The sequence below is a fragment of the Trachypithecus francoisi genome, unplaced genomic scaffold, assembly GCF_009764315.1.
Source record: "Trachypithecus francoisi isolate TF-2019V2 unplaced genomic scaffold, Tfra_2.0 Lachesis_group17, whole genome shotgun sequence".
NCBI classification, from domain to species: domain Eukaryota; kingdom Metazoa; phylum Chordata; class Mammalia; order Primates; family Cercopithecidae; genus Trachypithecus; species Trachypithecus francoisi.
The window spans coordinates 98,007,560-98,034,620 of NW_022681462.1; the positions used below are offsets into that span (position 1 = coordinate 98,007,560).

At 43.1% G+C, this 27,061-nt stretch overlaps 1 protein-coding gene across 2 annotated transcripts in view; it reads left to right on the forward strand.

Moving 5' to 3' along the window:
* Positions 1-16,474, forward strand: part of NOL10 (nucleolar protein 10) — a 114,754-nt gene extending 98,280 nt beyond the window's left edge. For both annotated transcript variants that reach the window (XM_033176556.1, XM_033176557.1), the window contains exons 20-21: positions 10,206-10,308; positions 15,938-16,474. In XM_033176556.1, the coding sequence (XP_033032447.1) occupies positions 10,206-10,308; positions 15,938-16,057 (223 nt within the window). In that variant the 3' untranslated portion in view covers positions 16,058-16,474. The remainder of the gene's footprint in view (positions 1-10,205; positions 10,309-15,937) is intronic.
* The last annotated feature ends 10,587 nt before the right edge of the window (positions 16,475-27,061 follow it).

The following is a 27,061-nucleotide window of genomic DNA, read 5'->3' on the forward strand; positions in this document are numbered from 1 at the left end:
TTATGAAAATGTGCTGGAAATAGTTGGTAGTGGTGGTTGTACAACACTGTGAATGTACTTAATGCTGCTGAACTGTCTACTTAAAAATGAATAAAATGGTAAGTTTTATATTTACCCCTACTCCAAAAAATTAACCTTCCCCAGAAAAGGTAGTTTTATTTGAATAATTTTCAGTTGTCAGGAGTCTGCATGAGGAACAAGCTAGGTGTCAAGCCCAGGTTGTATATAAACTCTAAATTATGCAATTCTCTGCTTTGAGAATTCCTAGGCAAAGTATTGATGCACAGGATTGGAATATGATAGACAGTCACAGGAGATGTCTTAAAAGAATAACTGGAATGTTTAGGGAGCCAAGGGAGCAGTCTTGAGGTGGAGCAGAAGGATTGGGCAGAATAGACGAGGTGTTAGCTTGGGGTCAGTACATTTCTGTACCTTGCACTTCTCCAGCTCCCAGCTCTCCATGCAGGAGAAGGTGTTTTTTCCGAAGTGGGAGGAGGAAAAGCGTGGGGAGGACATCAGTGAACTGGTGAAATTGTTTCTGGGGTTGAGATGTATTTTATTCATCTTTATTTCACCATCTTCTAGCAAGTACCTGCAACACCAGATGTAGTGAATCCTTCAATTTAGAATTCAGAAGCACCTCAAAATTCTGGTTCTGATGAACTAACAAAAGATATGTCCATGAATAAAGAAGCTAGTAGAGTTGACCCTTGAACAACTTGAGGGCTAGGAGTGCCAATGCCCTGGAAAGTAAAAAAAAAAATGTGCATTTAGGCTGGGCACGGTGGCTCACGCCTGTAATGCTAGCACTTTGGGAGGCCTAGGTGGGCGGATCATGAGGTCAGGAGATTGAGACCATCCTGGCCAACATGGTGAAATGCTGTCTCTACTAAAAATACAAAAGTTAGCTGGTGTGGTGGTGCATGCCTGCAGTCCCAGCTACTCAGGAGGCTGAGGCAGGAGAATTATTTGAACCCGGGAGGCGGAAGTTGCAGTGAGCCGAGATGGCACCACTGCACTCCAGTCTGGCAACAGTGCTAGACTCCATCTCAAAAAAAAAAGAAGATATACACACACACACACACACACATATACACACACATATATATATATATGCATTTAACTTTTTGTGTTACTTATTTATTTTCACTAGAAAGTCTAGACCTAACACATACAACTTTTGATTTCTCGACAACTTTTTTTTTTTAAACCTTCCTGGTGACTTAGATCCTAGAATATCCCCGAAAACGTTACTAATAGCCTACTGGTGACCAGAATTTTTAACAGTCAGGGGTTAATTGCCACGTATTTTGTATGTTCCACGTATCGTATACTGTACTCATACAATAAGATAAGTTGGAGGAAAGAAAATGTTATTAAGAAAATCATAAGGAAAGGAAAATATATTTACTATTCATTAGGTGGGAGAGGATCATTGTAAGGGTCTTCATCCTTGTTGTCTTCATGTGGAATAGTCTGAGGAGGAGGAAGAAGAGGGATTGGTCTTCCTGTCTCAGGGGCAAAGACAGAACAGGAGGAAGTGGAAGGGAGGCAGGGGAGGCAAGTAATGGTGTTAACTTTTATTGGAAAAACTGTGTGTAAGTGGAGCAGTACAGTTCAAACCCATGTCGTTCAAGGGTCAACTCTAGTGTTCTTGATAGCTTTTGAAGATGTTTTCTTTACTGACCAACCTCACTTTTTAAAATAACTTTCTTGAGATATAATTTATGTAACATACAATTAATCTACTAAAAGCGTGCAGTTCACTGGTTTTTAGTATATTCACAGAGTTCTGGAGCCATCACCATAATTTTAGAACATTACCATCACCCCAAAAGGAAACCCCACGCCTCATGGGCAATCACCCCATATCCCATCCTGAGGCAGCCAGTAGTTTACTTTTCTGTCTCTATTGATTTGCCTATTCTGACATCTCATGTAAAAGGAACTGTACGATGTGTGGCCTTTTGTGACTGGCCTCTTTCTCTTAGCACAGTGTCTTTAATGTTCATCCGTGTTGTAGCATCTCTTGGTATAGTCGGCCCTCTGTATCCGAGGGTTCCTCATCCTTAGATTCAACCAGTATGGGTTGAAAATATTCAGAAAAAATTTGTAACTGTACTGAACATGTACAGACTTTTTTCTTGACTTTATTCCCTAAACAATAGTATAAAAACTATGCATGTAGCATTTACATTGTATTAGGTATTATAACTAATCTAGAGATAATTTAACATATAGGAGAAGATGTGCACAGGTTATATGGAAATAACCACACCATTTTATATGACTTGAACATCCATGGATTTTAGTATCCAAGGGAGGTCCTGGAACCAATTCCCCAGCAGATACCAAGGGACAACTCCACTCCATTTGTTTTTATTACCAAGTAATATTCCGGTGTATGTGTAGACCAGTTTCTGTATTCCTTCGTCAGTTGATGGACACGTGGGTAGTTTCCACTTTTTGGCTGTTAAGAATAATGCTGCTATGAACATTGGTTTATACAGTTTTACATGTGTTTTGCATGTTTTCATCTATGTGTAAGAATTGGAAGAAATTGCTGGTCATATAGTAACTCTTACGTTTAGCCTTTTCAGAAACCGGCAAACTTGTCCACAGGCTGTACCATTTTACATTCTCCAGCAGTGTGTGCAGCCTCACTTTTTATACAGCTGTTATGTGTAGGTGTTTTATTGGGAGTCCTGCTTGGTTTGTGCTGTTCTGGTTCTGTGGATTAAATTTATTTGTTGAGTATATGCTGTTTTTGTCTTGCTCTATTTACTGCTTTATCTCTGGTTCTTGATTAAGTACTTAGAATAGAGTGGGCACTTGAGAAATACTTGCTGAAAGTTGAATCTTCTTTGCCGTGACAACACATCAGGCAACGCAGAAGTTACTCTTTCAAAATCTGCTGAGAAAGGGCTCATTTTCCCCATAGCCATTGACCAGGAAAATCTGGGGGCAGTTGTTTTGAGTGTGACCATGGCAACAGGAGGCTGTGATTTGGGGGTAGGCGGCCTGACTAATCTCTCTAACATTCTTCCTTTTGCCTAGGGGCTGTAGTAGGAAATGGAAGTATAAAACAAAGGGAATAAAAATTTATATCTAAGAATAAACCATAGCGATGTGAATAAACTGTAGTTAAACATTCTAAGTTAAATATCACCAAGTTAAACATTCTTACTAAGTTAAATATCACCAAGTTAAACATTCTTACTAAGTTAAATATCACCAAGTTAAACATTCTTACTAAGTTAAATATCACTAAGTTAAACATCCTTTTTGAGAACTATATAAGTGATAATATTTACATGAGTATTTAGTGAAGCATTAAACCATGATCCTTCAGAGAACTAAAGTGACTCTGTATGTTTATTCTGCAAGTTACCACAAGCCAGTCAACAAGAGACAACATCGGATTGAATGTGTTCTATTTAAATGTTGACTTGGACTTGCCCAGCTTTAAAACTGTTTCTATAAAGGGAAAGGTGGATCATGAATGGTAACTGGAGACTTGAGCGAGCTGTCTGCGTTGCTTGGTGTGGTCATATGGCTTTAGATAAACGTGTGTCTGTTGACATGTATTTTTATGCCTTACAGTGTGCTAACGTCGTTTGTGAGTCTGTTCATCCACTTAGCCTCTCCACCACCCATTCATCAAGCATTTATCAACTGCTCAGTGCGAGCAGACCCGCATTCTAGACCCAGGGGATGGAAAGAAAGACATGGCCTGTGTACCTGAAGCATTCATGGGAAAGAAGCATAAGAAAGGAGGAGCTGAATTTGGGGGTCCTTCAAGTCATATGGAAACTGGTTGTGGAAAGATGCAGAGTGGAGCACTCAGGGCTGGTGGGAAAGATAGCATTCCTGGCAGAGGCACAGCGCAGCCACAGGCGGGCCGTGCGAAGGGTGGGGGGGTGCCTTCCTGCAGCCAGAGCACTGGATGCCTGAAGGGGTGGCTGAGCAAGCACTGGAAAGCCACAATCTGAACAGCTTAGATGAATGGGATCAAATCTATTCCAACCCCTCCCCTAGTATTATAAGTACTTTTATAATAAAAGCAGTACATGTTTGTTATAGCAAATAAAAGCATAGGCATAAAAAGTCCCTAATCCCAGAAACCCATTAGCAAAATATCTCCATTTTAGAAAGACAATGTGCGGAGAAGCTGGACACCCAGAGACCAGCTCTCAAACTATTAGAATCGTCCCAGTTAGAAGGGCCACAGGCCTGAATAATGGGCTGGAGAGGAGCAGACAGACCAGAAGACTAAGAGTGAGAAAGAAAAATGGGCACGAACTCCACCGTCGGTTCCTGATACTATCAAAGGAGAAGGGAATAGTCAGGGATGATGTGGAGATGTCTAGCAATGTTGCCCTTGAGGTAAAAAATACAGAATGCAGAGTAGTTTTAGGGCTAAAAGTAATGAGCTGGGTTTTGTGCACGTTAAATAAATGGAGCCCATGCGTCTTCTGTGTCACATTCAGTAAATCAATGGCAATGCCCATCAGGCCCAGGAAGAGGAGGCTGGAGATGTCAGTTTGAGAGATACCAGCCTTTATTGTGTGGTCAAGATCATGAATAAAAAGAGATTTACTATCATTGTGTAGAGTAAGATTAGGGCTAAGAATGGAAGCTTGGGGAAAAACAAATATTTTACTTGAATCTGTGATAAAATCCATACCATACACCTCTCTAGAGAAAATTACAAATGCCTGTGATGTGTTTGCATAGAATTTTAGAGACTTCACAGGTGTACTGATTGCCTAGGACTAAGAATTCTGTTAGAAAGCAGACAAAGAAGAAGATGGGCAGTAACAAGCTGAGAGGAAAACTGGCAAGGGCCAAACCTGGAGCGTGTCTCAGGCAAGGGAGTGGTCCTGACACCCAGCGGAGCAGAGAAGCCCAGGCACGAAGGCTGGGAAAAGGCCAGTATGCAGCTGGCCTCACTGGCACTGTTTCTCAGTCCCGTCAAATGACCAACTGCAGTAGAGAGACGAGTGACTGGGAGATAGAAAACTCGATAAACAGTTAGTGTAGGTAAGTCTTTCAAGAAATTTGGTGGTGAAAGAAAGGGATGAAAGCCAATAACTTGATGGGAAGCGGTTTATAGACTCGAGAGACGTGATTTGTTAGTAGGCAGAGAAGACTCAGCCACAGAAAGGGGATAGTAAGGAATTGAGAGAATTGAGTCAATTGACAAAGTAGCATCTGGTAAGGAACCGGGTGGCAGTGGGCCCGAGTACCAGGTAAGGAGAGCCTCAGAAAAGACAAGGTGTGCATCCTCAGAGACACGGAGGAAAGAACTCCAGATGCATGGACATAGGGGACATAATTCTGGTTAGAGGTAGAAAGATTGGGAAGGCCATGCTTGTTGGCCTCAGGAATCTGGACACATCAGCCTTTTCTGGTATCTGGAGCAGCCGTGACCTGCAAGGTATAGGAGTGGAGCTGTGTGCGTTGGTGAACAGTGGAAGAAGAGAGTCCTTAGAATGAAAACTCTCCACATTTCAGTAGATGGGGATAACTTCTCTTCTTGGGTAGTCAATACTAGCTTCCAGGCAGCCTTTCCCCATTTATGAAAGCATTCTTTGAATGGTTTCATATGCCCTGTGGTAGGTCCTAGAAATTGTTTAAGACAGTTCCTGCCTTTGGGGAGCTCATCTTCTTCACCGGGTAGCTTGGTAGCTTTGGGTGGGCTTTTTATCATGTCTGCAGCATTATCCACTTTGTTAGTTAATATGGCACGTTTTTACTCTTCAGCTCACTTTCCTCTGATAGTGGATAAGAGCCGAGGTAATGCAGCTTTGTTTTAATATAAGCATTTAAAAATCTAATCTGGGAAGTAATTAAATTCCAGACTTACATTTTTAAAAAGAGAATCTTGTATTACTCAATGAATATGTCCTCAGTACTATGTAGGCATGTTATCATTGTAATACTTAAGAGTGTGGACTGAAGGTTAAAGCCTCTCCTATCCCCCACCTCCCTGCCTGAGGTCATGGCTATGTGCGCACCATACTTCTCAAGCCTTTAAGAAATACATTCACTCCTATATGTGTCCACATTCACAAGTCTATACTTGTAGCTTTTTTTCTTTAACGTGAATGGTTCATACTCTTTATGTTATTTTTTGAGATGGATCTCATGCTGTTGCCCAGGCTAGAGTGCAGAGGCGCAATCATGGTTCACTGCAGCCTCGATCTGCTGGGCTCAAATGATCCTCCCACCTCACCCTCCTGAGTAGCTGCGACTACAGGCCACCACATGCGGCTAATTGTTAAATTTTTTTGTTCAGTTGGGGTCTCATTTTGTTGCCCGAACTGGTCTTGAACTTCTGGCCTCAAGACATCCTCCTGCCTCAGCCTCCCAAAGTGCTGGAATTGCAGGCATGAGCCACTGTGCCCAGCCTAATTATACTGTTTAACTTGCTCTTTTCATTTAACAGCAAGTCTTGGAAATGTTGCTTTATAAGTACAGTAGGCTTACCTTCTGGCTGCATAAATATTTCATAAGGTGGATGTGCTGTCATTTTTGTAACTGTTCCTCTAACTGTGGGTGTTTAGGTTGCTGCTTTTTCTTTTACCCTTTTCACAGTCACAAATATGTACGCACACGGACAAGTATTTCTTTAGAGTATATTCCTAATAGGAGTTTGCTGAATCAGCAGGGGTGTGTGATAGAGACTGCCAGATCACCCTCCAAAAAGGCTTGAGCACTTTGCACTCTGGCCAGAGCACCTGTTTCCCCACACCCCAGCATCGCTGGACGTTAGGAATCTTTTAAATCTTCGTTATGCTTGTAGAAGAGGCATCAGATTTGATGGTTGCCTGAGTTTCAGTCTCTTGAAATACGGCCTTTGAAGCAATACGTGGAAACAGAAAGCATTCAAATAAAGTTTTTAGTAAACTTTATGGCATATGTAAATATCTGTCTGGGGTAGTTATTTAAAGCAAAGTACTTAAATTTAAAAAATATTTAATCCTTTATCTGCAGATTCTCTTTCTCCGTTTTCTAATTTATTCCCTCCGGTATAGACTGTGGAGCGGGGGCTCCTTTAATTAGAGTTAATTAACTCTTCTCAATTCTGTCCTGAAGCACAGGCCTTTATGAATATGACCCCCACCCCCCACACTGCCCCTTCCCTGCAGCTAGATTCAAAACCTCTCATCTGAGGAGCATTAAGTTTTAATTAAATATGTGTGTGTGCACGTGTGTTCGTATTTCAAAACCCCAAAGTAAATCAGTCAGCCTTCCTGGTGCATCTAAATATTTAATTTGATTTTCTTCCTTGTAGTTTCTGCCCACTTTCCTTTTTATTTTAAGATAAATATACTAATAATCTTGTTTCTTCCCCTGGGAGCTTTCTGCATTCTATACTGAGTAATTCTACCCACTTTTAACATTGTAAAGCCTATATCTGTTTTCTTACCAATCACAAGTTTGGGGATTGTTTTTATCTACTTGTTCCAATTAGATTTTCCCTAGAATCCTTTACTATAAACCAATGAAAAAGTCCCCCATGGCCGTCAGACCTAAAGTAAAGCCTAGGCAGGGAAAAGAAGTAGGGGCGGGGTGTGGGGGAGGGCAGAGGAGGGGGAGGGGGAAGGCCAGTTCTGCAGTCCTCCTCTGCCACCTGCCAGTGTCCTGGAAGAAACATGCTGAGAAGTGCATGCAGTGTGATGTTCTGCCTTTTGTTTTTCTGTTCAATAAGGAGTTTTCAGGTGTTCCTACAGCAGTGTCTACTTAGGTCATCTCTGACCAAAGTCACACTCAAGAAGCAGGCTGTGGAACTGCTGGTTAGCAAACACTTTCAGTAAACTGACTTTCAAAGGGAGGGAAGTAGAACTTCTTTAATGTAGAAATCTCCACACATGGTCTCTGTGTCTGATCTTCTGCCATGGCTTGTTCCAAAACTCAGCTTGTCTTTCCAAATAGCCTAGACAGAACAAGTTTTTACAAGTGCACATTGAAAGTACATTGAGAGAAACCCCAGAATGTGTATGCCCTATCATGGAGGAAGTAAGGTCATTCTTAACAGAGTAATAATTGCCCACAATTGACTGGAAAAGTCTTTTTCTTCCTAAATTAGTGTTTTCTGTATACCATCTTCTCTCAGTGGTTATATAGTTATTCGGAATTCCTGTTAACTTTTTTTTTTTTTTAAAGTGAAAGCAAGTTTATGAAGAAAGTAAAGGAATAAAAGAATGGCTACTCCCTAGCACAGCAGCCCTCTTAACTTTGAAACTTCAGAGTTTATAGCTATGAAAAGAAAGAAGAATGAAATGAGCAGGTTGAGGAATTTGCTGAGGCTCACATAATTCACATGCACACTACAGTCCATTTACACTTTACTTTTGAATTGTTAGAATAAAAAAAAAGCTAACCTAAATCTTAATTTCATTCTGTTTGTCATGTGGAAGCTTGTCATTGAGAATACTTAATGAACAAGTTTCCTGAACAAAACTGTGTAAATCAAGTATGGTTTGACACTCGCCTGGAAACCAGCAATTCTGAAATTGGAATCTGGCTTAGAACTGAATCCTTACGTGGCCTGCAGCGAGTCATTTCACATCTTACCTCCCTTTTTTGCCATCTATAAAGGATAAATACTTCTGTCTCAGGGATGTTGAAAGGATAATTAGTTAGTCTGTAAAGAACTTTGAAGATGAAAAGTACTTTAAAAGTGCTTCTTAATAACATTATTGCTTAGAAAAGAGTGCCACTTTTATGCTAACCACTTTATGTCTCAAATTATATAAAGAAGGTATGTTTAGTATATTACTACAAGTTGGAAACTAGAGATAAATTTCTCATAGTGTGAACATCAAACATGAGCTTCAGAATTTCAAAGAAGGATCACTTTGTCTTGGGGATCATTTAGGAGCTGTGTTCTCCTCAGTAGTTAGTTACAAAGATCATATTTCAGGGAAAAGAAGACCCTTTCACACAGTTCAGCCTTTTTTTGTTCCTTCAGTCAGGTTTCTTAGCCCTCACTTTAAAGGGCTGCGTTGAATGTGATTTGGGGCAGGGAGGGCAGGAGATGCAGTATACTATTTTTGAGGAGGGAACAGAATAGAAGAGAACCATATTCTTTGTTTTGTCTTCCATCTCATCTCTCTCAGTCTTATCAGGGGAATAAGAATCTATTGCTTTAGCCATTTCTAGATAAGTTAGAGTAACTGTTTAAACATACTGAAAATATATATCATTAGGCTTAATTCAGTTTATTTCCCTCTAAACCAACTTAACAAAAAGGGCCAGTGTTCTAGTTTATAATAAAAAATTATTATAACATGCAGTGAAGTTTCATATAACGGGTACAAAATTCATACTTTTTATTAGAAAGCAGAGTGGGGTTGTGTTCATTATACAGATAACAGTGAAATGCAGGGCACAGCAGACTGTAACAGAGACACAGATTATATAAAGAGAGCCTGGAAACATTTGGAAAATGTGATCAAGAAATGAGATTTAAATTTGGGATAAAGTATGTCAGAAAGAGTAAGTCAAGTAAGAAACTAGAAGGAAAGATACCTGGAGAGATAGCAGTGACTAGAGCTGAATCAGGTAGAATTACCCAAAGGGTAATTGCTTTTGTTTTCTCTCAGTGTCATCAGACAGATTCATGTTTCAAACTGTTCATGCTGTGGGATGATGGCTTGCAGTCTACTGAGTTAAGACTGAGTGAAGGAAAAACAAGAATTATCATAGCTCTTCTCTGTGACTTGACCTGGAGGACTTAATTTGTGCTCATTCCTTTGTAAAAGGTGGACGAGTGGCTAAAATACTCACATACCTAATTTGTGTATTGTTTAAATATATCATTATATCATAAATGCCATTGACCATTATGATCAATTACAGGCTTCAGAAGTAGATTGCTCTTTGCATTTGGTCTTCAGAAATATGATTGATTTTAGTAAGAAAAGTAGCAGGCATTGAAGTGTTTGATACTGCCACTTAAGATATTAAATTAGTGGGTGTTTTTGCCAGCCATTGTTTTATAGTCTATCTCTGGAATATGAATAATGACTATTTGAGTGCACCTAATTCTTTCAATTTATTGTGTTAAGTGAATGATACTTTCATTTACGCGTGTAAACATTTTTCTTCGCAATCAATTCTAATCAAAACTTGTTTAAAATAGTAAATTAAAACATAATTTTGATTAATGTGGCATTCTTTTAAATTTCCCGTAGCAAAACCCTTGAAGATCGTTTGAAAATTGAAGCAAAAAATGGGACGTTGAGTGTATCCGATACCACTGTTGGCAGCAAACAATTGACATTCACATTAAAGAGGGTGAGTTATCTTTTATTGTTATTTTTTAATTCACAAAAGAATAGTAGGCTTTCAATAGTATTTTGTGTGTGTGTCCTAAGACCAGCCTTCTCACACCTCTCCCCTATTGAGGAAGCTGTGTTCCCTGTTCTAGCGTTTTCCTTGCAACCAGAGCCCCTGGTGGGCCAAGAGCACAGTGTGTGACTACAGCAGAGCCAGGAGTGTCACTGGTGTCCCAAGGGAGACAGGGCTTTAGTGGCCCTAGAGTTAGCTCTGTTGGAGATGAACCAGCTGTCTTGGTTTCTGGATCGCTCTGTGGCCTGAGGTGTGGCTTGTAAAGCAAAAGTCCCATCCTGACCCTCTAAGGATGTAGGGCTACCTCGCATGTATGTAGACTTTGAAGAAGACTGGGAATTGGTGAGTTCTGATACCTCGTGACAGTCACACCCAGCTTGCCCAGATACTATCATTTTAGAAGACAAATTCCTCTGCTGGTGGTCATCCTATCCTAAATTGATTTATAAGATCCATCTTTTTAGCCACTGGTAATAATGCCTGTCACACATTGTAGGGAGAGTAAGCTGCTTAAATATTTACTGTTAACTGGATCCAGTTGTATTTCTCAAAAAAATTTTTTCTCATTCGTAGTCAGTCCTCTTCAATATAGTCACCAAATAGAATGACAAAGATTTCATCCCCCCCTTTTTTTTTTCCTAAGCAGTAGTAGGGAGATTATTCTTTTTTAAAATTGAGATATAATTCACAGACCATATGCTCCTTCTAAAGTGTATAATTCAGTGATTCTTAGGGTATTCACTGAGTTGGGCAACCATCACACTATGTAATTCCAAAACATTTTCATCACCCCAGAAAGAAGCCCTATACCCTTTAGCATTTACCCCCATATTTTCATCCCCCAGCCCCTGGCAACCACTAATCTACTTCCTGTCTCTATAGCTTTGCCTGTTCTGGACATTTCATACAAATGGAATCATTCAATGTGAGAAGTCTTTCGTAACTGGCTTCTTTCACTGAGCATAATGTTTTCAAGGTTTATTCATTCAGTGGTGTAGCTTTGCATCGGAATTGCATTCCTTTTTATGGCTGAATAATATACCATTGTATGTATATAACACATTTTGCTATTCATTCTTTTTTAAGGGACACTTGGGTTGTGTTCTTTTGGGGGAAGTGATTAATAATCTGCTATGAAAATGAATGTGTAAATTTTTTCATGAACATGTGTTTTCATTTATCTTGGGTCTGTACCTAGGAGCAGAATTGCTGCATCATACAGCATAGCTATTTAACTTTTTAAGAAACCTGTCAGACCGTTTTCCAAAGTGGCTGCACCATTTTACATTCCCACCAAGCAGCATATGAGGGTTGCAGGTTTTCCACATCCACACCAAACCTGTTGCTGTCTGTCATCTTTATTATAGCCATGCTAGTGGATGTGAGTGGTGTGTTGTTTGATTTGCGGTCCCTAATGACTAATGAGTTGAGCATTTTATCATGTGCTTATTGGTCATTTGTGTATCATCTCTGGAGAACCACCTCGTCACATCCTGTACCTATTCCTCTCTGATTTCTCTAAAATTTTCCCAACCTGCATCAGGAGGCTTGCCAAGTAATTAAAAAAACTTCATTATTCTAAGTGCAAAAAGCTTTTCAGTTAATTCTGTCTGCTGAGAGCAAATTTGCCCTCTTACATTTATCACTTATATCAGCCAAATACACATTCGGAGGGACCTCATTGTGCCTCTTCCTAATTTCTTATCAATTTTCTTTATACCTTAAAGCAATATAATCCTTGATTCCCTCTGAAACTCAAATGATGTCAAATGGGGCAGGAGCAGCACAGCCTGGAAGGATCCCAGGTCTGCAACGCGGCCACCTCAGCTCCTGCAGAGGCCCCTTTGCTGGGTTGAGTGAGCACCTACTTTGCAGAAACCTGAAAATACAAGCCTTTTCCCACTGTTTTCTAAATTGGAAGGAACTGAGTTGAAGATCAGTTTAAAATTTGTAGTAAAATGAAAATAAGATGGCTCCAAAATTATATTTTTGTTTATAAAAAAAGTATTAAGAATTGCTTAAATTAAGTTATGGCCTCATAACTGAATCAGGCAGAGGCTTTGAAACTGTTTTTGAGGAATGTGTCAATTACTGTTTGATGTGTTTGTTTCCTTACTTGATAAACATTTTAATTATTAAATCTCAGTTTTACTTGAGTTCAGGTTTTCAGTAAATTTTACTTATTCAGGCAGTTGTTCATAGAAGTCTCTTTTTATACTGCATGTTTGATATGCTCAGGTAGAATCTTGAGTTTTTCCCATATTTGCATATGTATCTCCTAAAATTTCAGTAAAATTTAAGAGAAAAAATCTATGCTTTAATGTCGTTTAAGATTGTATAGTGGTAAAACTGGGATTCAGTCGCAAATCTAATTTTAAAATTCCATTTCGTACAGTTCCTCATCAAGCCTGAGGCTGTTGCTGATACAAGTGCGCCTGTCTGCACCTGTCCTCCTCCTCCCTCTGTGACAGCAGTGCTGGAGGCTGTGGTGAAGTACTGGGGAAGAGGAGGCAGGGGCACCCGGGAGAAGCGCTAACGGACCCATAGATCCTCCTGGGTCCGCCACATGGCGGCAAGGCCTTCCGATGAAGCCGTGAGAGAGAGGCTAGTCCTAGTCCTTTTTCTGCATGGAAATGTGTCTGCAGAACAATAGCCACTGCTTACAAGCTCCTCTCCAAGCTCCTACCTTGGTGGAGAAAGTCTGGCAGAGCTTCCCACCGTGTGTTCCAGGAGATGTAAATAGTGACCCTGGAAGATTACTTTTGCTATCAGACAGATAAGGGAAAAACCTTGGACTGATGTCCATGTTGAAGACTCATGAAGGTGCCTTAACTTAGAAGCTCCAACACACCTTGTTTATCTGTATTTAGCACATCTTTTTCCAAAATTATATGAAGAAACTTTTTCTTTTCCTTTTTTTTTTCTTTATTTTTTTCGAGACAGAGTCTCGCTCTGTCTCCCAGGCTGGAGTGCAGTGGTGCAATCTCAGCTTGCTACAAGCTCCACCTCCCGGGTTCACACCATTCTCCTCCCTCAGCCTCCCAAGTAGCTGGCACTACAGGCCCCCACCACCACACCCAGCTAATTTTTTGTATTTTTAGTAAAGACGGGGTTTCACTGTGTTAGCCAGCGTGGTCTCGATCTCCTGACCTTGTGATCAGCCTGCCTCAGCCTCCCAAAGTGCTGGGATTACAGGCATGAGCCACCACATCCGGCCTGAAGAAACCTTTTTTAAATAAATTCTGATTAACATGAAGAAGCAAAATATTGAATAACTGGTATTGGTTCACTATACAGGGCTCCTGGTGATGTCATCACTTGCTCAGCTAGGGAGTATTAGGAGTTCGGAGTTTTCCATTAATGCGTGTGTATTGATGCCTGCCCTGTGCTTCATGCTAGGGACAGACATGGCTCTTGCCACCACAGTTCTCAGTCTATTGGGAGAGAGAGACAGTGGGTAAAAATTATATATACCTCTAATTATGTCATTAGAACTGTGGCAAGTGCTTCAGAGGTGAGCAGAGGGCTGTGAGATTGTTTGGTAAAGGACCAAACTTTGCACAGTTTCAGTAAGCACAGGACTGAACTGACATAGTATTTCTTTTTTTTTTTTTTTAAATCCTCCAGCTGTTGCATGGAGAGTTGCCTTAAGGGGCATTTGAGAGGAAGCAGAGCACAAGGAAGGCAGCTCCGTGGTGGCCGTGGTTAGGACGGGCAGCAGCCTGGGCTCGGGTGGTGCCCTCCAAGACAGAGCACAGTGGAGGAGTTTGGGACGCACTTCAGAATACACAGGACAGGATTTACTTTGAAAAGACAGTCGAAGAATGGTAATAATCAGAGAAGGGACTTAAAGAATTATTCAGAAACCCAGTTTAAGAGCTTCTTAGAATAGGAGAAATGCATCTTTTTTTTTTTTTTTTTTTTTGACATTACAAATTGCTTTCCTTCCCCACTATTCTCTCACTTTCAACTGTTTAATTTTAGAAGATTGGGTAATATCCACAAGAGGTGAATGTGGAGACTTTCTCCTCGAGGATAACATACGGATGCATGTTTTGTGTTAGGTATGTAGAAAATACAGATCCTGGCCGGGCGTGGTGGTGCACGCCTGAAATCCCAGCACTTTGGGAGGCCGAGGTGGGTGGATCACGAGGTCAAGAGATTGAGACCATCCTGGACAACACGGTGAAACCCCATCTCTACTAAAAATACAAAAAATATAGCCAGGCATGGTGGTGGGCGCCTATAGTCCCAGCTACTCGGGAGGCTGAGGCAGAGAATGGCGTAAACCCGGGAGGCAGGGCTTGCAGTGAGCAGAGATCGCGCCACTGCACTCCAGCCTGGGTGACAGAGGGAGACTCCGTCTCAAAAAAGAAAGAAAGAAAGAAAGAAACTAGCCAGGCGTGGTCACCTGTAGTCCCAGCTACTCTGGAGGCTGAGGCGGGGGAATCACTTGAATCGGGAGGCGGAGGTTGCAGTGAGCTGAGAGTGTGCCATTGCATTCCAGCCTGGCAACAGAGCGAGACTCCATCTCAAAAAAAGAAAAAGAAAAAGAAAATGCAGATCCCAGTGAAGCAGGTTCCCTGGGTGTCCATAAGGCGATGCTTTTCCACTTTGTCAACTGAGGCCCCTGACAGTGGTTTCTCAGTTTACCATCTGTGCAGTTCCACCACTAAGAATTTTTTTTTTTTTTTTTTTGAGCCTTACGTTCAGGAGTTTGTATTTTCAAAACCATCAAATGTGTTTTTAAAACTGTATAACTCTTACTTTGTTGTGGCTTCTGCGTTGATAATCTTCTAAGGATTTCTGCTGAAAGTAGTTAAACCATTTGGAGCTAGGGATGGGTAGGGAGGAGTTCCAGCTCCCATGTGAGCCAATGAGCATTGAGAACAAAAGTGAGCACCTTTCCAGCAATCAGCCCGGGAGTCCACATGCTTACTGTAGCTGTGAACTTGGGCATCGTCTGCCTAGCTTTCATCAGTGATTAATGAGAGCAGTTTGCTGCTTTTAAGGAAGGAGAGGTGGAGTTTTGGGAAACAGCTAAAAATTATTGGGAGCAAGTTCTATGAATGAGTGTTTTAATAATGTACTTTTAGTACATTTAAGTATTTTTTTATTTTGTTTTTAAAAACAGTGGGAATAAATGAATGGCTCTAGTTTGTAAACAAAGATCTCTAAAAGGAAAGTGGACACTCTGTAAGTGATATCATCTTCAAGGTGGCTCTTTTGTAGGCTCTTTTAAAACAACACAGTGGTCGTGAGTGTGTTGGTTGAAAAACCAGTCTCCTACTTTGTAGTAGACTGGTCTATCAGGCCCTTCTCTTGCCTGGGGTTCAGAATTTCTGCTTTTGCATTGATGGTGAAAGTTGGCCTTGGTCCTGCTGTTTCTGCCAGGGTAGCATTTGTCAGAGCAGAGTCCAGGCAGCCCCACCATGTCCCCTGGAGCCTGTGGGCAGCGTTTCTCCTGGCAGCAGGTCTGAGATTGGTGGCAGTACTGTTGGCATCCTGACGGTCACCAGAAAAGAGGTATAGCATTTTCTCTGTTTCCCTCCACTCATTTAATTTTTTCTTTTAGTCTGAACAGCAGAAGAAGCAACAGGAGGCTGAGAAACTGCATCGACAAGAAAGGAAAAGACTCCGTCGTTCAGCCGGACACCTGAAGTCAAGACACAAAAGAGGACGGTCGTTTCATTGATTTGGGAAGTGATCCTACCTGTGATTAGGGAGGGGTACGTCTCCCCCAAACTGATCGTCATTAAGAGTGTTCAACACAGATAAGGGAACACACGTTTTTAAAGTTCCATGTACCTTCTTGTACACAGAGGTAAAGGTTTGAAAACCTATGCTTTGTGGATTGGACTTTGAAGCTGCCGATGGCCACCACATAGCCCCAAGGGTGTGCTTGCAAGTCATTGCTCCTGGAAACATTGTCCTTTCCCCATGGTTTTAATCATGTCAACCAGGTTGGGGTTTTTTTAATATTGTGAAATGTACACCATGAAATGAAAGGTTTATCCTGTGCTAGAAGCCAAGATTTATCGTGCTCTAGGAACTTTGTTCCTACACTGCCTACTGCCATTCATGATTAAACCATCCGGAAATACCATCCCTATTTTACCTGGTGTCTGTGTATTGCCTGTGTTTGTCTTTATAAGTGTATGTTGATGGGTTTGTTTGGCTTGTTTATGTACTAGTTTGGGATTTGTTTTTAAATAATTTATACCAAGAGAGTATAATCTAATGGTGCAGGTTGAGAGTGTCCCAAATCCAAAAATCTAAAACTGAGCACTGTATTTATCTGTTCTTGCCCTGCTGGAAAGAACTACCTGAAACTGGGTAATTTATAAGTACAGAAAAAAGGTTTAATTGACTCACAGTTCTGCAGGTGGTACAGGAAGCATGGCTGTGGAGGCCCCGGGAAGCTTACTATCTTGGCGGAAGGTGAAACACAAGCGGGCATGTCCTGCATGGCTAGAGCTGGGGGAAGAGGGCAAAGGAGGAGATGGTACACACTTTCAAACACCAGATCTCCAAGAACTCACTAGCACAGAATAACAAGGGGAAGGTCTGGCCCCATGATTCAGTCACCTCCCTCCAGGCCCCTCCTCCAGCACCGAAGATTGCAATTTGACATGAGATTTGTGTGGGGACACAGGGCAAAACCATATTGAGCACTGACATGACACTGGAGGAAAATGCTCATTAGAGCTTTTCGGGTTTTGGATTTTCAGATTTGGGATACTTGACTAGTGAATATAATACAAATATTCCAAAACACAAAAAAAATCCAAAGTCTAAAAGACTTCTGCTCCCAAGCATTTCAGATAAGGGATACCCAACCTGTAATAATGGGAAACTAGCAGTGGAGGCTGCTGGTTAATCTTGGCACCAGTTTAATTACAGGTGGTTGTTTTTTTTCCTGTTTCTTATGTACAGTCAAACATAAACTTACTGGAGGAAACGGATAAAAATAAATATACTTTCATTTGAATAGCTTCTTTGAGAAAGACTCCAAGAAAATTTTTTTAATTAGACGAACGGTGGTGTGCACTTGTAGTCCCAGCTACTGAGGAGGCTGAGGTGGGTTGCTGGAACCTGAGAAGTCGAGGCTAGCCGGGGTGACAGAGCAAGACCCGGGTCTCAAAAAAAGAAAAAAGAGACCAACTTTGGTTTCCTTAGTTTTTCCAGCATTGATGTGATTTTGGAGGTGCCTTTATAAATTTTTAAGGGTCTTTATGTACAACTGAAATAGTAACTCTTTGGACTGTAAATGATACAGCCTAACTTCTAATGTCGTAAGCCGAGAGACAGAATGCATTAATTGACATAACCATGCTTGGGACATGGAACTGGCCTCAGGAACACCTAGATCCAGGGCTCCACGTTCACTCAGCTAGCTCTCTAGTCATGCATACTCTGTCTCTGTTTCCCTCTTTCTCTCTGCTTCCCCTACTCCCGCCTTCCTCCTGCTGTCTCACCATTGCTCCTTCTCTCTTCAGGCCTCCCCTGTTCTCTTTCCCAATATGTTTCCCTTCCCCGCCTCTGCTCTGCGCCGCTTCTGCTTCTGTGCAGATTGGCTTGTTCCCAAGGCAGGGGACAGTCCGGCCATGTGTCCACTTCTGTGGTTGGAGAAATGAGGTCTGTTTCCAGAAAAAAGGTGTGTGGAGGGTGGGGTGTGTGTGTGTGTTCTTGTTCCTGGGGCAGCCAGCCCCATTTGTGCTGTGGTGCCAGGGAGTCCTCCAGCTGGTCCAACCGCTGGACCGTTGCTGTCCTTTCTCAGCTTCTTTCCCCCTAAACTCTTCCTCAGTGTCCACCTCTTCTCAAAGGGAAGGAGCTGCAGCTTCCTGTTGCCTTCTCTTCTGTTTCCACGCTGCCTCCCTTAGGGATGGGGGGTTTTACACATTTAGAGAGGGACACTTTGCTGGCTGGAATGTCCCCAGGGGCTGGATGTTTATGCCCTTGGCCTGTTTCCTGAGGTCAGGCTCTGTCACATCTACTCCTGGCTTTCCGAGGCCCCTCTTTTCCTTCCTTCTTGGAGGGCCTCCTAGTTCTGTGGGGAGCCAGTATTCCGCAGGGCCAGATTCCACAGGCAGCAGTGCTCTGTTCACCCAGTGCTCTCAGCACACCAGGAGATCAGGCCATCAGGGTAGAGTAGGAGGGCCAGGATCACTTCCGGGACCTGGGAGGCTGGCAGTGTAGTAGAAAGAGCTTGGATTTGGAACCACCCTGACACAGGGTCGAATTCCAGGTCTGTTGCCTACTAGTTCTGTGTCTTTTGACTGTTCCCTTAATCTCTGTGAATCTTGTTTCCTCCTGTAGATCAGTCTAATACTTAGTTTTTATTAGGGTAAAATGAGGCACTTAAATGAGGTGCAGCAGCTGGCACTGTGCAAGGCTCATGAGGAACTGACAAAGCTTTGTGACCATTGAGGGTTTTCAAGAGCAGGGGAGCTGCCCTCCACTTTTGCTCTGGAGAGTTACTGAAGGGCAGGCGGAGGGACTGTGCTGAGTCTGAGGGACACAGAAGGAGCGTCCACTGACGACAGCTGCACAGGCACTCCTCCTAGGCCCCACCCGTCCCTCTCGTTGCCCCAGTTTTCCTACCGATTCAGCCCTTAACACAGGCCTGCCTCTTCAGGGCTGGTTCCCAAAGTGCCTGCTCTAATCCTTCATGTCTTCGAAGTTTCCTGTTTTCGAGTTTTATGCAGCTTTCATACTCTGCTCCATAATTTTTCCGTGTGTGTGATATACTGCTCACTGGCGCTAGGAAATGGCTGTTTCCTGTGGGTCTCTGTCCCAGGCACGTGCAGCTGGGGGTGTTCGTGAGCCAGCGCGAGAAGCATTTCCTCGCAGACGGGGCTCAGGGCATGGCTTTTACATCAGGACTGAGCTGAGGGGGGATCCTGGGCTGCCATTTCTCCCCTTCCCCTGCTCCAGATCCCCTCAGCCTCCGACACCCCAGACCTAAGGCCCAAGTTTGTTTGTTTTTTCCAAGTTGTGCTCTGCAGTTAGGGTAGTGGTGGCTTTAGAGAGAGGGGAACGTGGCTGGGACGCAGTGGAGGATCCTGGTTGATCCTGTTCCCTCACCCGGTGGTGGCTTTTCCCACGGGTGCACTCTGACCACTCCTGGGCTGCTCACGACTCATCTCTCTTTCTCTGTGCTTGTTATCCTTGAACAGAAAGTTTCATTGAAAAAGAATTGCTCGTGTTAGCCAGGATGGTCTCGATCTCCTGACCTCGTGATCCGCCCCCCTCGGCCTCCCAAAGGCTGGGATTACATGATGAACCCCCCATCTCTACTAAAAATTAGCCGGGCGTGGTGACGGGCAGCAGTAGTCCCAGCTACTCAGGAGGCTGAGGCAGGAGAATGGCATGAACCTGGGAGGCGGAGGTTGCAGTGAGCCGAGATCGCGCCACTGCACTCCAGCCTGGGCGACAGAGCAAGACTCTGTCTCAAAAACAAAAAAAGAAAAAGAATTGCTTTATCAAAGGGACATGTTTCATGGCTCCTCACAAAACTGTTTCCATAGATAACTCATAACACTGTAAGGTTATGTTTTTCAGATATTTTTCTGTTCTATAGACAATGATAGACACATCTGTTTCAATAATGCAAATGGGATCACACTACATATACTGTTCCTGAACTTGATTTTTTTATAACTAACAATCTGTGAGAGGTATTTTCCCAGTTCTATACATATTAATATGTAGGATGATCTACCTCATTCTTTTGTGTAGAGTATTTCATTACATGGCTGATGCATAATTTATTTAACTCTCTGTCTACGTATGGTTCAACCTAAAAATCTAAAGAAATAACCTTTTAAAGTCTTTTTTCAAAAAGGTTTACATTCAAGGGGACACATGTGCTTGTTTGTGAGATGGGCACATTGCACACTGTGGGGAGTGGGCTTCCAATGCACCCGTTACCCAAATAGTGGACACTGCATCCAGTAGGCAGTTCCTCAACCCTCACCGCCCTCTCAGCCTTTGGAGTTCCCTGTGTCTGTTATTTCCTTTTTTTTTTTCTTTTTTTGAGACAGAGTCTCGTTCTGTCGCCCAGGCTGGAGTGCAGTGGCGCAGTCTCAGCTCACTGCAACCTCAGCCTCCCGGGTTCAAGCGAATCTCCTGCCTCAGCCTCCTGAGTAGCAGGGACTACAGGCGCCCACCACCATACCCGGCTAATTTTTGTATTTTTAGTAGAGACGAGGTTTCACTATGTTAACCAGACTGGTCTCGAACTGTTGACCCCAGGCAATCCGGCTGCCTCGGCCTCCAAACGTGCTGGGACTACAGGTATGAGTCACCACGCCCGGCCAGTTATTTCCATCTCTATGACCATGTGTACCCATAAAAATCATTTCTATAGTAACTATAACCCAAGTTATTTTTTAAATGAATGTAGTAACTTTGCAAAACATTTGTATGTAGTAAAAAACAATGGAAATGTCATTTCAGTTATCATTTTCTTTCTTTTTCTTCACTATATGGGGCTTGATAGTTGTAACTCCAAGCAGTTTGAATAGAGTTTTAGCATCTTTTTTATTTGTCATTTGTCAGAAGAGCAGAAACAAATACTGTATAACATTTTTGTTATAAAGTAGCAAAAACAATCTTCATAACATTCTTTTAAGTACCATTTATGATACAACGAGTGAAAGTATTAAAGTTCCTAGGACATTTCTATGGATTTCCCATCTCTTGTGAATAACCCCCTCAGTTGTTCTTCAGCTACAGGAGAGGGTGGACTGCGTGGGGCTGCGGCAGAAGCAGGAGACCACTCGGGAAGCGCCGTAGCGTCCTGGGGGTGATGGGGCTGGCGTGGGGGTAACGAGGGTAGGGCCCCAATAGCTTTTGCAGGTAGGATTGACAGGATGTGGAGGAGAGGAGCCAGGCATGGCTCTGACATATTTGGCCTTAGCAATGGCAAAGATGGAGCTGTCCTTGCCTGGTACCACAAAAACCACAGCAGAAATAAGTTTGGGGGTGAGGAGGTAATGAGGAATTCTGTTTTGACCAGAATTAGCTTATTTTATTATGTATGTATTATTTATTTGGGGACAGGGTCTCGCTCTGTTGCCCAGGCTGGTATGCAGTGGCATGATCACGGCTCATTGCCGCCTCAACCTCTGGGACTCAAGTGATCCTCCCCCATCAGCCTCTCAAAGTGCTGGGATTACAGACATGAGCCATTTTACTATTTATTTATTTATTTATTTATTGAAAGAGGGGCTTGCTGTGTTGCTCAGGCTGGTCTTGAACTCCTGGCCCCAAATGCTCCTCCCACCTCAGTCTCTCGAGTAGCTGGGATTGCAGACTTATTTTAGACTGAATGCAGATCATTTTTCTCCTCTTTTTGAAACACCCGTGGTTCATGTTCTCACTCAGAGTAACAGTCCACATCCCCATAGCAATCTGCAAGGCACCACGTGGCCCAGCTGGCCTGTCCAGCGCTCTCCCCTCCGCCCACTCGTCCTCTGCATGCTGGCCTCCCTGTCATTTCTAGAACACTCCCAGGCATTCTCTTAAGCCAAGGCCTCTGCAGTTGTGATTCCCTCTGCATGGAATGCTCTTCCCCACCCATCTCCTGTCACTCTCTCACCCACCCCGTCAGGTCATGACCACCCTATTTAGATTGTCACACCCCATCCTCTGGACTGCAGATGAGATGATATGCAACCTGCTTTTTAAAAACTCTACTATGGACAATGTCAAACATATACCAAAGTAGAGAAGAATTTAATGTGCTTCCTTGTACCCAGCGCCAGCTTCGGTAGTCAACAATAGCTAATCCTGTTTCGTCCTCACTCCTACTCATTGTCCCATTATTTTGAAATATTTGATCCCAGAGATCGTATTGTTTCATTCATAAATATTCATAATATTCATAGCGGTTTACTTGTTTACTGTTGGTCCCCCCAGGCCCTCTCCCTTCCACAGCAGGCTAGTAAGGTTCGGGATGTGGGTTTGGATGTGTTTTGCTCACTGCTGTGTATCCAGCATCTAGAACAATGCCTGGCACCTAGTAGCTACTTATAAATATTTATTAAATGAATAATTGGGTCAAGTTTGATGAGGCCTGAAGATTGAACTCTGGCTTTAATACAAGAGGGGTATTAAATTTTTGACTACAGCTGTTTGAGAGGGGCTGGGAATGCTGAATAGCCAAATTGGAGTAGTTCAGGAGAGAATGGGGAAAAGGAATCAGAGATAGTGATTGTGGACAACAGTTGATACAGGGGAACAGAACATAGGACATTTGAGATCAGGAGACGGCTTTCTTTAAGAGGGTAGGAATTATAACCTGTCTATGTGCCCCTGGAAATGATCAGGAAAGACTGAAAGCGACGATGCCAGAGAGAGGGCAGCTTCTGGAGTGATGTCAGGAAGTCTGTGTGGTGGTCCTCTGTCGCTGCATAACAAACCACCCACTACTTAGAGGTTTAAAAGAAAGTTACCTCACAGTTTCAGTCAATCAGGAATCCAGCTTAGCAGGGTGATTGTGTCCAGGTTCCTCCTGAGGGCACAGTCAATGTTGGCCAAGGCTACGGTCATCTAAAGGCTTGCCTGGGGCTAGAAGAGCCCTCTTCCAAGTTCCCACACATGGCTTTTGGCAGGCAGCCATCGTTCCTTGCCACATGGCCTCTCCGCAGGGCTGCTTGAATGTCCTCACAGCATGGCTGACTTATTACCCCAGAGCAAGCCATCCAAGAGAGCGAGAGACTAAGATGGTAACTGCAGTGCTTTTTATGACCTAGTATTAGAAGTTGCATGTCATCCCTTACTCTGATTTGTTAGAAGGGAGTCGCTAAGTACAATGTAGGGTGGCCAGACATCCAAATAAAGATAAAGACTTATTAGTATAGGTGTATTCCAAATATTGCATAGGGAATTCTTATACTAAATAATGACTGTATCTGAAACTCAAAAGTTAAGGTATGACCTGTATTTTTATTTGTTAGATTTGGCAACTTCAGAAGGAATCTGTGGACATCCTTTTAAACTGCCGCACTCGCCAAAGGGAATGGGATATAGTGCATATGTAGAGCTCAGGCCTACGGAAACATGGCGGATCATAGGGAGGGGCAGGCGGAGTACCTGGCAAATGTAGATAGGTAAGTGGCTAGGTAGGCAGATGCAGTGAGGGGAGCAGGTGGACATGCTCTTCTGATTGCTTCTCTTTTCTCACTGGATTAAGCAGCAAGGTTATGGGCAAGGTAACCTTTTCCCACCCCGCCATGCACCTTGCACAGAGCTTACTCTTGACTCAGACCCTCCGTGCTGGGGGAATTACCTCCCTGTGACCATCCTAGGAAGATACCTCTTGATTCTTATAGTCAGAAAAGCAAAGGACATGGAGTTGAGAAACCTGGGTTCTGGCTTTTTTCTTTTTTCTTTTTTGTTTTTGAGACAGAGTCTCGCTCTGTCGCCCAGGCTGGAGTGCAGTGGCGCAATCTTGGCTCGCTGCAATCTCCGCCTCCCAGGTTCAAGTGATTCTCCTGTCTCAGCCTGCTGAGTAGCTGGGATTACAGGCACATGCCGCCACGACCAGGTAATTTTTTGTATTTTAGTAGAGATGGGGTTTCACCATGTTGCCCAGGCTGGTCTCGAACTCCGGAGCCCAGGCAGTCCGCCCACCTTGGCCTCCCAAAGTGCTAGGATTACAGGTGTGAGCTACCACGCCCAACCTGCTTTTTCTTTTCCCTGTTATGGCCTCTCTGGGTTTCCAAAATTCTACCTCAGTGTTTTTCTTTCTTTTTTTTTTTTTGAGATGGAGTCTCACTCTGTCACCAGGCTGGAGAGCAGTGGCACAATCTTGGCTCACTGCAACCTCTGCCTCCCAGGTTCAAGCAATTCTCCTGCCTCAGCCTCCGTAGTAGCTGGGACTGCAGGTACGTACCACCACGCCCAGCTAATTTATTTGTATTTTTAGTAGAGACGGAGTTTCACCATGTTGGTCAGGATGGTTTCAATCTCCTGACCTCGTGATCCACTCGCCTCGGCCTCCCAAAGTACTGGGATTACAGGCATGGGCCACTGTGCCTGGCAATTTTTTTTTTTTTTTTTTTTTGAGACAGTGTCTCATTCTGTCGCCCAGGATGGGGTGCAGTGACGCAATCTTGACTCACTGCAACCTCCACCTCCCAGGTTCAAGTGATTCTCATGCTTCAGCCTCCCTCAATGTTTTCCTACTTTGTCCCACACTAAGAAATCCATTTGACATCATGGTACAGAATACATGTACATCAAAGGTATTAGAAAACTGTTATCTTGCATCATACAAAGGACGCTGTGATTTTTCTATCCAATCCTGCTCTAGTTCCTTGACACCTCACCCCCAAAAGAGTTCACACCCATTCCTGTGGTTACACCACCCACTAATGATGGCTCCAAACCCAAGCTGAGAATCACTGCCTCCTACCCTAATCAACTGATGGCATTCTTGCAGGAGTATGTTGACAAAGCCCGCACTGAAACGTGTCCCTCAGATATGTAATTGTTCCTGTTGTAATGTGATACATTGGGTAATGAAACGTTTTGCTGGAGTTTTATGAGAATTTTTTTGACTGAAGACATGAGATGAGTTTTTAATTCTTTTTTTTCAAATCTCTATTTTCAGCATAAATTATGGAATAGTTACAGGGTTTTATAGGAAAATTTAAAAGATTTTGTGGTTCTTTCTAAGGAAAACTTTCAATGCATTAAAAACCTATCCAGGGCCTGGCGCAGCTGCTCACGCCTGTAATCCCAGCACTTTGGGAGGCCGAGACGGGCAGATCGCTTGAGGCCGGGAGTTCAAGACCAGCCTAGTCAACATGGTGAAACCCATCTCTACTAAAAATACAAAAAAATTAGCCAGATATGGTGGCAGATGCCTGTAGTTTCAGCTACTTAGGAGGCTGAGACAGGAGAATCACCTGAACCCGGGAGGCAGAGGTTGCAGTGAGCCAAGATCGCACCACTGCACTCCAGCCTGGGCAACAGAGCAAAACTCTGTCTCAAAAAAATAAAAATAAAAACCTGTCCAGGTTTTTTATTTGATTAATTTTGTTTTTGAAATGATTTTCAAACCTAACTTTACCCATGTAGCCATGAAGTTAAAATCCTAGAGTTTATGCTGTCATTGTAAACAATTACAGATTATGGCCCTTACAAAACTTAATTTTACTCCGTGGAAGACTAGTCTCTATTTCATGTGCAATAGATTTATCTGTCTTTTGTACTTGAGAATACTAAAAGTAAATGTATTTTAGGAAAGAAAAAAAACCCACGTGTAAATGAATGTGTGTCTTGGAGCAACTGAATTCTATTCAAAACTTTGGAAGGAAACAGCAAAGCATTAGAATACATGATTTTTAAAGTGTATGTATAAATAAATACTGTGAGTAAATATTTGCTTATTTCTTTGACATCCCTAAAAAGTTTATATATACAAGTTGGCATAATTTTTTTCCTTCCCCTTGGGAAATGCTGTAATTACCTTTATTTGGAGTTTCCTTATATTTAACCATTTATAGTTATTGTAGCTTGATTTAGGACATCACACATCTCTTTGAACGTGGGGAAATTTTCAGTCCTGAAAATTTTTATTCTTAAAATTGTTTTTTTTTTTTATTAACATGTACATTTTCCAAAATTAATGCAATAACAAATCTGACAGTTAATATTTGAAAGAACTGTTTTGGTGACCAGCATGCTGCCTCCTACTCAAAACATCTAATGTTCCCCGTGGGCACATACTGGGTGAATGGAAACTTCTAAGAAAATGTCAGTCCTTACCCTTGGAGATAGGACGGCCTGAGGCGGGAGCGTCAGGAGGGACACAGGTCACCATGCAGGTGCGGGCTGCGGGTGTGCAGCTTCCTGCAGGGAGTGGAACCCTCTACGCTCCCCAGGCTTCCTGCCCAGTGAGAGTCCCAGATGCACAGCTTAGTGCGCGAGGAACTTACTATTCTCTCACTGTTGTCGGTTGCAGACCCTGTGTGTGGCTATTCTGTAAACCCAGATGGGACTTCAAAGCGGTAGGGTGGGAAGGAGGCCAACTCTATTTTTCTAGTAGCCTTAGGTTTCTTTCCAACGCAGGACAAAATCACGAGTCTTAGCCTCTCTGGATTTGAGGGACCTTCTCGTTGAGCTGACTGAGACACCTGCCTGATTGGATTTCCCCAGTTGCTTTCTCGCCCATTTCAGATGATCTCATTGTCAGTTGAGATTTGGGGAATCAAAACCTCCCTTCCCACCCCTCCCCTCACTTCCTCCTGCCCTGGCTAGGTCTCCCTTCCAGGGTTCTGCAGAATAGCTCTGATTTCTCCTTGCGCTCCCCTCCCTGTCCCCATTTCCCCCTGCACATCATCCCTTTCCTTGCTGGGACCCACCTCCAGTCCCCTCCTCTCACCATTCAAGCTCGTGGGAGAGGAGGCTCATCTCCCAGTCTCCTCCAGCCTTGCTAGCCTCCCTGGGAACTTCGACGTGGCCTCCATTTCCCTCTTGTCCTCAGCCTCCTTGGTCTCTGCCCACTCCTCAGCCTCACCCACACAGGTGTTAACATGCTCCCGGATGTCTTCTTTAAGCCTGTCACTCTTCCTCCACAGTGTCACCTCTCTTCAGTGTCCCAGAGCCGCCTCCCAGCTAGCCTCTGTGCCTTTCATCTGGGTGGCTGCTGGTACCTTGAGTTCCACATGCTCAAAGCAAAACT